Below are 14,914 nucleotides of genomic sequence, written 5' to 3'. Positions count from 1 at the left end.
TATCAAGGACTTGAGATGCTACTCTGTGTTCCCTATCTATGACATGTTTGGATTAACTGGTGCGACCTTGAATCACTGGCTCTGTCTCAGAGTCACCAGAGTGCATTGTCATGCACATCATTAGCAAAATAATTATGATTAATTAGCAGTGAATCACATTTCAAATAGCTCAAGAGGAAAAAATACTCATTTGTGAAAAAAGGCAGAGAGTGAGACTGAAAAGCTCACACTCTGGCACAATCACAGTCCTCCCTTGGATTTGTAGTCAAAGCTTTAGTGGCATGCACTTGAATACAGCACTGTATGTGATTATGCTTCCTGCCCGCGGTGTTTGGTAAATGTGATGATTATGGTTACTTGAGTAAACTGGCTTCCTCACAGCTGTTGTGAATGTGTGTGAAGTGTGCATGTGTGTCTATACATGTGTACACATTGCATTGTATGTTGTTTTGCTCGGGGGTTGTCAGTCAAGTCTAGACACCCCCAGATGATTTGACAGGCATGTCACAAATTAATTTGTCTGTCTCATTTCAATTAAAATTCTGATTCTCCCTCTGGCTAAAAAAAAAAAAACCCAAAAACATCTCTGCCAGTAAAGACACACATATAATAAGCACAACAAGCATATGCACAGAGGACTGAAATGAATGCTGTTCATTATGCCGTTCAGAAGACAGTGCACATATTCACCTCATGAAAACCTGTTTAGACTCTACTTGGTGATGCAGAGAGAGATTAATGCTGTCTGGGCAGGAGGCATGATTAATTGCAGCCAGAGCTCACTGAGCATGGCGCATTCACTAAACAATGGAGTAACCGCTGATCCTGGCAGTGGATACAACATAAGAGATGGCACGTACAGCAGAGACAGGGAGAGGTAGTCAAGGACAATGGAAACACTTAAAGCTGTGTCACCTAGTGAAGAAAGCTGACCACTGGGGCATGGAGGCTAGTGATGAGACCAGCTCTTTGATCACTTATCATACTTGTAACCAGAGCCTTGTATGGACTATATACAGATATTGTTGACTTATCTCATGTCAGAGTGAGTTGAATTTAGGATGAAATTCCCAAGGAAATATGAAATACAACATACCCTTTTTTATCAGACTTTTTTTTCCCTCACATTCCCTCTCTTCTCCTGCCTCTTTCTTGTCATCATGGGAGAGAGAGAGGAAAAACCTGGGGAAAACGCCATCGCTGTCAGCCAGCACCAGAGGGAGAGCACATGTTTACAACAAATGCAAGCCCAGTTTGATTGCCCATTTGTCATACACACAACTGTGATGGGCACAGATCAGGCCATCTTCATCTCATTCCTCCTCCTCGGATGCGCTTATTAATCCTTCATCATTCCAGCATGCATTTCAGATGTGATGAGGCAGTGTGAGCAAGCCACGCCACCCCATAGTGTGGGCTGACTGGCATGTCCTTGGATAGCAGCTGAAAATAGCCCAGATACACAGGAAAAAGGCTGTGAAGATGAACATGAAGATGCACCCCTCCCTCTTCTCTCTCTCTCTCTTTAATTTGGTCTCTCTCTCCTTTTCTTTCTTTCACCATGTTTACTCATTTTGAGTGTTACTCTCTCCACCTGCCTGCCTGTCTGTGCTCACTCTCCACTGCTCTCATTTGTCTTCAGTTCTGATGCTTGTGCTGCTTGTGTCACACTGTCGCTATCTTTATCTTTCTCTTTCTCTCTTCTGCTTGCTCTCTCAATCTATATTCCAAGCTCTTCCTCCCCTTCTCTTCCCCCTCCCCTGTTTTCTTGATTGCTAAATCAATGCTTAAAGTGCGTGAGCAGGGTGTCTCTGGCACAGCATCTGAGCATGGCTACCCACTGCCTCCTCTTCCAAGAAATCTGTGTATGTGTGCGGACGTGTGTGTGTCTGTTTCCTCTCTCTTCACACACAAACACACATCCTTCCATCTGTCCCATCTCAACCTGTGCTGAAGCACAACCACCAGGCAAGCTAACTAACGAGAGCCTTCCACAACCATCTGTCACATTCCTTGCTGCAGTTTCCTCCTTTAACTCCTCTCTTCCCTCCGTTCCTCCATCTCTCACTTGCCTCCCCTTACAACCACCCATCTTCCCATCGTGCAGAGTTAAACAAGCCTTTCCATAGCCTTAAATTTTGTTTGGCTATAGTTGATGTGTCAAAATAACAGTTTTGATATCAGTCAAAAGATGAAAACACAATATGTTCTTGTGTTGATCACAACCTTGCTTTGGCTTCAGCACGGACACACAATCATCACACAGAGATAAAAGTCCCCTTGTTTAACAATAAGGATAATTTTTGTTGAAAGGAGATTTGTGTTTGCTTGTGTGTGAGCAGTAAATAGAATGAATGACTGTATGTGCATATATGCAACAAGTCAGTGTCAGCAGTTAGCCATCACTGTGATATCTTTCACCAGGAGCCAGAGTAGGAAATGAAAATGATTTCTGACTTCTGCTTTTTTTTACCATGTGACTGAAACCATGTCACACCCAGTTGAATATTCAATTACCACAACCACCTTTGCTCCTTTTTGCAACAAAGGCACCTTGAGTTAAATTTTTTCCTTTCTGGTTTCATTCTGGTTTCATTTTTTGAAAATAACATGATGTTTGTAATTAGTCTCAAAGACACAATGAAAGGGCCTTTTAACTCTTTAAAGGCAGTATGAAGTCATTTAATTAAATCATTTTGATAATTGATTAACTGTCTATATGTTAGACAAAACATTTTTTGGTTCCAGCTTCTTAAATGTCAGAAATTGTTGGTCAGACAAAATAAGCAACTGAAGATTGCTGTCTTGTTTTCTGGAAAATTGTGGTGGGAATTTGCCCCTATTTTCTGACATTTACAAATCTGCAAAATATATTCAAATAATTGGTTGTTTTTAACTAATTCAAATTAGCAGTGTTATTATTCTGATGCAGTAAGGGATCATTTTAAACCAACCAATATCAGCAGAGACAATGGTTGTGTGTTTTGATTAGATAGGCAGAAGGGCAGGATTACTTGTTATGGCTTTCTTGGTTAGACTTTATGTTCATTTCACATCAATTTTCAGAAAGCCTTTTAAGTGCCCATTTCATACAGTTACACAAATACATGGTGCTGGCATCTATGGGCCAACAAAAATGTGTGATGAAACATTGATTCCAATCAACCCTACCTCAGTAATCATGGGAAACTAAGCACTGCCAGGTTCCCTCTGCTCTAGATCATCTCAGTGCCCACTGCCCCTCTGACTGGCTGCCAAGTAGCCAAGTCTGACCACGCCAGCATGTTAAAACACATAGCATTGCATTTACCCAAACATAGATTGTTTTGTGTTTTGAACAGCAGCCGAGGAGAGGTTTGGAGGAGATTGTTTGAAAGTTGTAATACCAAACACTAACATTAGATCTTAAAGCTCACCATTTTTATTCTTGTTCTCCATAGACTGTGCTATGCTTGAGAATGAGCATAAGCAAACTGGTGGGACTGTGCCAAGACTTCTTATTACTGCAGGGCTGGCACCCACTGCCAGAAGCATGCACACACACACGCGTGTGCACACACACACACACACACACACACACACAACTAGTCACCACACATGGTAGTTTCTGAATAAATACACATTGGGATTAATTTGTGCTTTTTGCATGCTAGCTTTAAAACAGCCTCACACTTGTCCAGTTACACAAACACACAAAAAAAACACTATCTGTTGGAAGTGAGTAAGAAAACGGAAGTTTAAGAAGAAGAAGAAGCAAAGGGAAGGCCAGACTTCTTTTTGTTCTTTTCTTTCTTTTCGTTTTTCACTACTCGCTCCCTCCCTCCTTCCCAGTGCACCACCTCCTTTCTCCATACTCCTTTCATCCCTTTGAAAGATGGGCTACATTTGTGGAAATGGAGAGGATTTGGAAGTGTGTATGATTACAGGATCCAGAATGGGGCAGTCAGAGGGAGGGAGAGAGGACGACAGCAAGGACACATGAAAGAAAAGATGAAAAGTGACCTTGTTGACCCTTGGATCTGTGGACAGAGGAAGGGCGGGAGGGGCGGCAGAATAAAAGTGCAAGGCAGGAAGTTAATCCCCCCCAGGTGCTGTGCCAGTGTTGGCAGGGGGTGCCCGGCCAACCCACTGGCACAGCAAACAAGCCCCCCACCCCACCACCCATCGCCTCAGTGTGGAGCCTCTTAAAGAGGCTGTCTGAATAGTGAGGGGTGGGAGGGCTGCAGGTGGCAGCCGAAAACACCCGGGACAAAACCTATGTGCACACACACATACATGCAGGCACACGGGCACAATGGACACTAATCCTGAAATATTGATGCCTATGGTAGTTGCTCAGGGAGGGAGGGGTGTGTGTGTTTGAGGTGTTCTGACAGATTACCCACACACCCCTGCTGCTGGCCAAGAAGGTTGCTGTCAAAGGATATCCGATCCTCGCCTCTCCTCTTTCTCCCCTCGCCACCACCGCTGTTGTTATTATGTATGCATATTAGTCATTCACACGGGATCATTCACACTGTTGGCCCAGGTCATTACACACACACACACACACACACACACACACACACACACACACACACACACACACAATGCAGACACACACTATTTTGCCACACCAGTGGAGCATGGATGCCAGGCAGAGAAAGAGAGGGAGATGTATTCATTCACTTTCTATTGTGCACGGATCGAGTGTTAGTCCAGTGAATAGGCTAGGGAGCTCTTGATAATGAGGCCAGTGTTATTGCAGAGCCGCTCCAGCCCCTAACGACATCAATCCACAGGGATCAAATAAAGGCTTTTAATTGCTTTGCCTCATATTAAAATCCCCGCCACCGTAGGCGAGCTGCCCTTGGCGTGCCTGAGCATAAAAGCCAGCCAAAAGATTGTCTGAAAGGCCATCATATAGCATGTGCAAAGGCACTCTCGATTCATGTCATGCAATTATGTTTGTGTAACGAAAGCCTATTCATTAGCAGTGGTCATCGTTTTTTGCAGAATATGTGATGATGGTATTGAATATTTATGATGGTAATAAGAGTGTATAGGATCATATGTTCATTATGTGCTTTGTGACTGTCTGTCTGTTTGCAGGACTGAGTCTGTGGCAGAGAAAATGCTGACCAACTGGTTTACGTTCCTCTTATACAAGTTTCTGAAGGTAACTCCATAAACACTTTGTAACTGTCCTGAACATTGTAAGCTACTTGGAAAAACTTCAACAAATTTTTTCGTTCTAGCCTCAACCAAGTTAATAATTCCAGCATAAATCTCATGATGAAATCAGTGTGGCCTCCTCAGTGTCTTCACTAATAGTTAATGATGATGTTTTTTACACTCACATTTGTACACTAATTGGATACAAGGGAAAGTGAACATGCCATTTGTTGTGCATGCATGGTTTATTCTGTAAAGGTTTTCTTAATTGCACTAATGCAGAATTTGAATCAAAGCAGGCCTGTATTTTAGGCATTCTTCAAACTAGACTGCATGGCCTATAAATGATACATGATAAAGGCTTCCAGTCAGAAAATGTTGTTTTCATTGCATTAAAAAAAAGTGTGTTGTCTGCAAACTATTCATCCCATCCTTAACTACCTCTTAAGATTAATCATCCATCAAAGTTTTAGTTTTCATATATTCCAAGCATCTATGCTATTAAAGATGTGCTAAAAGCAAAACCACCTCGTCCTACCTTTGAGTCAAGAAAATGTCACCATCATCCTGTTTTTCTCCTCCTCATCTCATCCCTTTACTGCAGCAGGGAGGAGAATAAAAACAATGATAAATGGCCCATCTCTTCTATTTGATAAACAGCAGTGTTTTTGGGCAGGAAGACGGGGGTGGCTTCAAGAGTCTGTCTTTTATGACAGTTTTCACTGTTTATCCATCAAAGCTTTCCAAAACCCCAGCTTCATTTCTGCTAAGTTTATATATTGATAGGTGGTACAATTTTCTTTAATTTAAGGGAATGATAGAGTTTGGGACATGATGTTTATAAGTCTTGCTCAGCAACTTTGGAGGCAAGGCAGCCTGAAAATAGTATTACAAAAAGCAACTACAACATTCTGGATAGATATTTTCTCAGATATTATTAAACTAGGCTGTCAGTGAGACGAGTGCAGAAATGGCCTCAAAGTTTTCTTATTCCCTCCAAACTTTTTCTCTGTTCCTCTCTCTTCAAATCTCTTTGCAGGAGTGTGCAGGCGAGCCTCTCTTCTCCCTTTTCTGTGCCATCAAGCAGCAGATGGAGAAAGGCCCCATTGACTCTATCACAGGAGAGGCACGCTACTCACTCAGTGAGGACAAGCTCATCAGACAACAGATTGACTACAAGACGCTGGTAAGGGGTTCACCTGCCCAAGGGTCCTAGGGCTAAAAGGGGACACTTAATATGCTTTCAGGGACAAGGAGATAGAAATAAGGTGGTTATGGGCTGCCGGTCATGAGATGTGCAACGGGACATAAAGCTGTCGTTGTTACGCTTGACATGCAGGGGACACAGGAGTGGCAACCTCACTTCCTGTTGAGACTGAAGCTGTCAAGGAGAGGAGCAGGGCTTAGGGATGGAACCTCTCGTTTATTCCTCAAGTCTGTTTGTTGTCCTCCCTTCGCTGTGTTGCCTTTGTTTCAGCAGGGGCAACTCACATACTGTTTAGTCCTTCTGTCTCTCCTTTTCAGTGTCACATCTGTTTGTACTCTACATTCTGGGGTTCCTGATTTGCATACCCTGTCAGTGTCCATAGTGAACTGTGATAGGGAAAAATGTTCTGAAAATTTGCTTCTGATCAGCCTTTTGCAACAGAATCTCACCACACATTTCCTACAATATAGACGTGTGACTACACTTAAATGAAATATTTAAAGATAAGCTTGAATTTTCTGCACAGTGTAGATATACATATTTGGGATGGAGCCTACAAAGGAGATAACACATTTACCTTCTCATTTATCATGTGTATTTGTGTTTGTCTTGTAATTCAGGTGTTTCCACCAACACCAGAAGGCATTGCTGAAAGAACTGATGAATATGATAATAATATTATAATTAGCTGGTTTACTGCTTATCAATTCAGGTAGCACATTGCTGTCTCTCTTCAAGCTCTGAGGAAAGAGATGTTTCCCTGGTGAATGATCTTTTTTTTTTCTTTTTTTTTTTGCTGCAATTCTCTCACAGACCCTTTGGCAAGAATGAAATCATTGCAGTTCCATTGAGTACTAATCCACAGTGCAATCAACCTTATTAATATAAAACCCACAAACCTCTACCAAGATTAAACATGTATTAGACACAGCACAATTTAGCCTTTGCACTGGATCAAATTAGAAAAATTATTTTATGTCCAAGGATATACTGTTTCCCTGGCAGCTTGTACCTAGTTCCCCCTCACAGTGGCAGCCTTGTGTGTGTTTCTGCTACAGGTGGTGAACTGCATCCATCCAGAGAATGAGAAGAGCCCAGAGATCCAGGTTAAGGTGCTAAACTGTGACACCATCAGCCAGGTGAAGGAGAAAATCCTGGATGCCATCTACAAGAATGTGCCACACTCACATCGCCTAAAAGCCTCTGACATGGACCTGGGTATGAATCTTTGACTTGTTATATGTAAATAGTGTGAAAAAAACAGGCAAACAGTCAGCTCTGGGATATTAATTTACTGTAACTTTTTTTTTTTTTACAGTGCAAGATAGGTTGAATGACAGGGGTTATCATAGCACCCTTTCCATGTTGTTCCTTTATGACTGGCTGTTGAAGAGTTTTGCCCTAATGGGATATTTATAATTCCAAATTTCAGAATTGTTGCTGATGAGAGGTTTTGCTTTTGAATATCCCTATAGTTACTGTACAGTTTGTCAAAACATTTTTATCCATGCAGTATTTCAATGTGCCTTGAAAAAAGCAGGCTGAACTTAGACACCCATTGATTTTTACAAAGGCTTCCCCACCCCACCAGCCCTTCTTAAAAAATACAAGTCTTCTTAGATATAGAGAGCTAGCTTTATTTTCAACCTCGGGAGACTTGACTTCCTGGCTCTGTAGGCTCAGATGTCTGAGTCTGGTCTCTCCCCTCCCCAAACTTCCCATCGATTGACTCTCTTGTCGACTAGTGTCTGAGTCAGATGATTGATCAGCTAATCAATTGAGATGCTCAGTGATATCTTCTCTGCAAAATCCTTTTCTTAGTGTCCTTTCTTTCTTTCTTTCTTTCTTTCTTTCTTTCTTTCTTTCTTTTTTGGTTGGACAGTGTGTGTAGGAAGGATTTGATTTGACTCTGTATATGAATGCAGGCCTGTGTTGCCATTCGTTACCTTTACGGGCAGCTACAGTGTATAGTCCTTTTCCCTGGGTTGTGTAATTGTATTTCAACTTGCGTCTAATTTATTTTCAAATTACTTTAAGGGTCTCCTGTTAGGAGATACAGGTGCAGTGATATACCTTCTCTGCAAGATATCTAGTGATCAAGGGGTCTGGCACACCTTGAGTGTGTGTGGACAGTACTTGTTCACAGACACGCATGCATGTGAGCATAACAGTGTTATCCATGATTGTTTGTCTGCCAATACCTACAGGCTGTCTCTTCACCATGCACAGTGCTTTTTATGGTTTAATATTGCCAGATGGATTTTCCAAGCCCCTGTTGTGTGTTCAGAATAGCATATTTATAACCAACCTCAGATCTAAGATGGGCTGAGTGCATACCATGGGGAATCTGACTGTGATAGCTAAGTGAAGAGATTGGTTTAGCCTTTTGACGACACTCCTGGATAAAATTGTTTTATGGCCCCCTTTGGGCAGGATGTGTTGTTCTATTATTGTTTCATTACAAAAGGGACTGGGACTGGAAATTGTTGGCTGGTCACTCTCTCTCTCTGTGAGTGTGTGTGTGTGTGTGTGTGTGTGTGTGTGTGTGATTGTGAGTATGAGAGAGACAATGAGTAAATGCAAGCTCACAAGAGAACATGTGCATGAAATTAAATATTTGTTTCAGTGCTTCTGCACAGATCAGAAGAAAGTTCTCTCTTCATCATGAGTCCATAAACAGACTTAGGGCATATGTTTGTCTTATTCTTTCATACTTCTAGTTTTGATGTTTAAGTTGGATGATAATTCTTCAGTGCAAACGGGTCTTTCATTTGATTGTTTTGTAATTTTAACACTGTTTTTTATTTGAAGAGAGGTGCTATACATACACAGGTACATACAAATGCATATAGGCCTATACAGACTGATTGTAGTGTCTGATAAGGATAATGGGATTGTGGCAGGCCTGTCCTGAGACACATCTGCCTGGAGTGTTATTATCCCAGGTATTGTTTTTAACTCCCCTCTGCTGCAATTCACAATCCTCCACAGGGTACCAAAGGAGATAGGGCCTGAGAACAAAGAAGCCAGGCCCTGTGTTTGGGTCTTTGTGTCACTGTGAGCGTGTTGCTGGTAGCAAATGTGTGTCATGCATCTCTATGGAGTACAACAGTCACCTTCAGCCCCTCTCTTCACCATGAGTTCCCATACACTCCCCAAAGCCCTTATCTCGTTTGTTGTGTTTGAGTCCACAAAGCAAGTCCACATACATACACCCTTGCTGTTGTTTTCCTACTGAGTAGAGACCACCGGATTTGGGAATCAGAGTAATCTCAGTTTGCTCTGGTTTCACACCAAGTTTACTCTTTTATTTATTCCTTTCTGCCCTTCTTTTTTTCTCTTCATTTCCATATCTGTTTACTGGGCCTCAACTGGAGACAGGGGCTCATTTGCATCTTTATAGGAAGATGTACTGTATAGACAAAAACAACAGGAGGATCTTTATTTCCTGCAGATTTTTCAGATGCTAACACAATTCTAGTCGATCCTCCAAAGACAGGCCTCATCACACACCACAGTGATTGCTGCTTTGTTTTCCTGTTTGTGATCAGGATAGGAGATGACAGTGGCCGACGCAAATGGGAAACAAAGCAAGGAGCACAGACACAATAACATATTCATAAAGCCCATGATGTCTACAAAAAGAAAAGAGGAATCATGTGCTTATTTGTTTTTGAGATGGCTTTCCTTTTTCACTTATGATAATGTTCCAGGGTTATTGTGAGATGTTTCTATGAAAGCGTTTGAATTTTTTTGTGCTGTGGTTTCACAGATGTTGGAGATCTGGTGTATATGTAATGTAGATGTAATTTGGTTGCAAGGGTCATTTAAATGCCATCTTTTTGTTTAAAGGAAAGACACTGTCATGTACAGTATGGAAATTAGGTGATCTGCAGTCTTTGAGTGAAGTTGTTGTTTTATGTTTGTGCCTTTCTAATTTCTCCATTTAGTATTGGTGTGGGTATGAGTCTGATCTGCTTCTACCAAAGCTCCCAGCAGTAACAATAAGAGCAGCTAGGCAGGGGGCTTAGAGTGGTGGATGGGGGTGCAGGGACCGATAGCGCCTCCAGAGAGCAGAGCATAAGGGCCGGTGCTGCTGATGGAAAAGGAAGTGCACAAGCCCTGAGCATACAGCTGTAATCGCACCCATCGATCGCACCAGTGAAAGAGATTGAAAGGAAACAGAGGGGGAGCTTCATTTTAAAAAGAGTAGAGTGGGTGATTAATTTAACTCGCCTCTTGTTACTGTCTCTCACTCATGCCATTTTTCTTTTGGTTCTACATCTTTTTTGCCATTCTCCTCTATTCTCACTCCTGAAATTTTTGATTCTATTCAGGGTTTTCATGACAGTGTGAAATGATTGTTCTGAAGAAAGACCAATGAAGAAAAAGACACTGCAATTAGAAAGGATACTTTCTGTTTATTTGTGTTTTTTTTGATATGGTTTATGTTTTCATGTAAGAATTACAACATTTTTTTAATACCTGGAGAGAAGTTAGATTGCTACATATACAGCCTGTAAATATGACGTATGATGGATTGTTACTCTCAGTACAACATAATTTCTTTAACAGTTTAACTGAAATGTATTGATTGTCACTGCAAACATACCCCTAGGATTTGCAATCAACTGTTTATCTGTTGTTGTTGTGGCTTAAAAAAACACAACATTCTCCTAAAAGCAGAAATCCAACATTAGGACAACCAAAATCTATTATTTCTTTCCCCCAGGCATGTTCACAACACCAGAGATGGCAAGGTTTTGAGATATGACAGATACACAGGAAAGGGGTGAAAACAGAATCTCCTTTGCAGGAAAAAGTAGATATTGTCAAAGGAGTAATGTCACATGACTATGGGGGTAATATCCTGATTTTTTTTTTGTTTGTTTGTTTGTTTTGTTTTCCTTTTCAGAATGGCGCCAGGGTAGAGGACAGCGCATGATCCTGCAGGATGAGGATGTCACCACTAAGATTGAGGGTGACTGGAAGAGACTGAACATGTTGGCCCATTATCAGGTGCGCCTTTTACTACATATTTTAAAATGAGTAAACGTTTTAAGCCAATAACAACTAGCTAACAAGTTCAAGTATGTTTACTTAGGGTCTGTGTTTTCCTGTGTGTTGTACATCCATGTGTCTGCAAATTTCTAAAAATCTTGAAATTAATATTGACAGACATTAATTTAATTTGGAGATCATAATAACATTTCAAAGTTCTGAATTGTGGTTTTAGATCTCACAAAGAAAGAAATAATTTTAAAAAAGATAGCTATCTCCAAAGACATCTGTCTGGAGCTGGTAATTAGATTATAATTAAATAGATTACATCTTTTATTTAAAGAGATTCACATGTTCATGTTCATTTCAAGAAAGGTTTGTTTGCTTTACACAAACACAATGCTGAAACCTGTCTCTGACAGATTTATAAATCATTCTGATTCTAAGCACAAAGGCCTGATATTTAGTGTTGGACATTTCAAGGGTACTTAACTTATTCATATCAGCCTCTCTCTATTTACCTGCTGATCTACACTAAACTTCAAAACTATATAACTGACAAATTGGCAAAAGAGCTTTTCTAGCCATGTAGTCTTGCAAATCCTGGACTGACAGGGACACCACACATACACCAAATCTGATGCTCTGTCAAGTGTACTGAAATGGATTAGTGTTGCGATAGACTTCATGTACAAAAAAGACATATCAGTGGTCAGAGACACACGAGTTAATAGCACAAGGAAAGATCTGAATATGTACATTTATTAACAGGTAGTCAAATAAAGACAAATCTCCCAAATAATTTTCACTGATTAAATACACAAATGCTTTTATGCAGAGTGGCGGGCAAACACATATCGGCAGGTGTACTGTGCTTCATGAGCAGTGACTGTTCATCCAGCCAACCAGAATGAGTCTGGTTGGAAAAACAAGCCTGCTTTGTCAACATGCTGTTAATAAGTCCAGCAGCTAAGCAAGCAGCCACTGTCCCCTCCAAGTGCAGTTTGCGTGCTGCCTAAATTAAATGTCAGCGGCAGCAAGTGTCAACAGGCTTGGAGTGCGAGGCGCGACTGGAATGGATTAGGGAGCTGATTCAAATCGGAGATAAGATAATGAAGACAGAAGTTAATTCATTTTTTCAGGCCGGGGAATAAGGGCACCTTATCCTTGACAGACCAAAAAAAAAAAAGAGAGAAGAAAAGAAAACACTCCCATCCACTCAAATTTTGTCAGGAGGCTAAGCAGAGAGCGAGTAAGGGAGGGGACAAACACATTCAAGCTTCAAGCAAGGCCATCTGCAGTTTCATATTTAGCATTTCCACTCTTGTTTTTCTAACTTTACTTTCATCTCATTTTTCAGTTTAAAAGGGTTAAATCTACACATCATTTTTATTGAAGATCTTGCTGTTCACAGATTAAATCCATTGAAGCACTGTGTTGATTGATGCTTCCCTTGCCAACCCAGATGTGCTGCTATATTTGGTCATGGGATGTCAGAAATGTTATCTAAGTATTGTTTGTCTTAATAGATGCTAATATGACCGACCAGACACACTGAATAGAGTCCTGTGCTTTCCTTTATTAAACAAATCGCGTTTGATCTACCACTTGCCAAACCCACCCACTCACTCTGCCTTTGCATCTCAAACTGGATGAAAAGTTAGATTACTTGTTCAGGCAAACATCACATAGTAGCTGCGAGCAAAAATGTGGCATTTGCCATATCAGATCTTTCTTGTCCCATAATGAGAGACATTTGTCTCCTCCTCCTCTCTTTCAGGAAACTGTGCTGTGCTTTTAGCCTTTATCCTCTCTTCCAAATGTTATTTCCCCAAATGCCACTCCTCCTTTCTCATTTCATTATGTTCCATTGTGCTTTGCTCGTTTTATATCCATTCAGCATATAAGAGCAGTGATCAGGGAGCATGCTTAAGGGTGCTGGAGAGTTGGGGGGCTCCCCACAAAGGAATAAAAAGATCTGCCCTGAGGGCCTCCTGCTTACAATGATATAAACATATTATGCATAAGGAGCAGATTGAGTGACTGGGTGAAATAATGATACAATCTTAATAAGGTCCCAGCTCTCACACACATGCACACTCACACATATACATACAAAAGGCCCTGGTCCTTATTCCCTTATTCCTGTCCCATCCACCCACACCATGATAGAGATCACTTCAATTAACCCTGCTTTACCCTGCAGCATGGGTAGCCAGATTATGCAGAATACGTGTACGCTGTGTGTGTGGGGGGGGGGGCACGACTGGGACAGGCTCCATCCCAGTTGTGTTAATTGAATCCTTTTTGGCTGACTGGGGAAGGAGGAGTACACAATTGACTTGTTCATTCATTTACACACACTTATTTACACATAGACCAACACAGACACACACTTCTTGATTCCTCACACCTTCATACACACACACATGCCCACCTCAGGGGGAAAGGTATTATTGAATAGAGACTGTGGGACGTCTCCTCTCACTCTGGCCTGTATGAAGCTTTGCTAAACTCTCCCTCCCCCCTGTCACTCATCATATGTATGTGTGGGCTGAAAAGAACACATAAGGGTAATAAGATATTCTATACTCTAAAGTGTTACCCACCAACATGAAAATAGAATAGATGGAGGGAAATATAGAAAATGACACCAATACAATGATCTATGGGTTTTTTGATTGGTTGTGTCAGAATTATGGACAAATGAAAAAACAAATTCTCTGCAAAAGGCTATTCTGGTTCTATTGTTTTGTTAGTCATTTGCATAATATATGTGTGTCTGTTTTTCAGGTACCTGATAATGCAGTAATGGCTTTGGTTCCCAAGCAAGTTACAGCTTATAATTCAGTAAACAACTCCACTGTGTCTCGAACTTCTGCAAGTAAATATGGTAAGTCTCCTTGTTTCTGTATATATTCAAGTTTCAAGACCAGACACACTGGTAGAAAGTACGCAGGTATTCTTCATGTATATTACAAAGTCCAAAGCATAGTCAAACACTATTATTATTTCATATCAATGTTAAATATTAAGAATGTACATAAGGCATTTAAAGTTGTTGTTTTTTTTTTTTTGTTTTTTTTTGCCCTAGGCACCAGGTCATTCAAACTTGACCCAAAATGATCTTTAGAAGCAAAAATACATTTACACTTTAAATCAACCAAATCACAGATATTTCATTAAAAAAATAGCAAATGCGTGTTTATGAAATACAGTTTTATTACAGAAAGTAGTAGTGGATGCTCCCATCTGAAAGTGACGAGCATCCACAGGACCTTGCATGACAACAGTGACAGACTGAGGAAAGACAAGACACAATTTAGAGTAGTTGAAAGGATTTCTAAAACATAACAAGAGACCAAATAGACTCTTTCTTCTGTTGTTCTGGCCTCTTGAGACTCCAAAGCGTGTCCCCTCATCCCTCCATGTGCCAGAGTTTTTCCGCCTGTCCATCTGCTCCACGTCCCCTTGAACCTGAGAAACCATCAAGTTAGTTGCTGATCAAAGGGCCAGCCTGACTGCCCACAAACACTTCAGACACATCAAATG

The 14,914-nt window shown here is 41.0% G+C and overlaps 1 protein-coding gene across 4 annotated transcripts in view; it reads left to right on the top strand.

Annotated features, from left to right (window-relative positions):
• plxna4 (plexin A4) overlaps positions 1 to 14,914 on the top strand; it is a 227,585-nt gene that overhangs the window by 195,108 nt on the left and 17,563 nt on the right. For all 4 annotated transcript variants that reach the window (XM_018670976.1, XM_018670973.1, XM_018670971.1 and 1 more), the window contains 5 exons: positions 5,092 to 5,158; positions 6,194 to 6,340; positions 7,420 to 7,579; positions 11,277 to 11,380; positions 14,156 to 14,255. In XM_018670976.1, coding sequence (XP_018526492.1) covers positions 5,092 to 5,158; positions 6,194 to 6,340; positions 7,420 to 7,579; positions 11,277 to 11,380; positions 14,156 to 14,255 — 578 coding nt within the window. The remainder of the gene's footprint in view (positions 1 to 5,091; positions 5,159 to 6,193; positions 6,341 to 7,419; positions 7,580 to 11,276; positions 11,381 to 14,155; positions 14,256 to 14,914) is intronic.

Source organism: Lates calcarifer, linkage group LG18, assembly GCF_001640805.2.
Source record: "Lates calcarifer isolate ASB-BC8 linkage group LG18, TLL_Latcal_v3, whole genome shotgun sequence".
NCBI classification, from domain to species: Eukaryota; Metazoa; Chordata; class Actinopteri; family Centropomidae; genus Lates; species Lates calcarifer.
The sequence above is the reverse complement of the archived record's forward strand: the minus strand, read 5'-3'. Positions and strand labels throughout refer to the sequence as shown.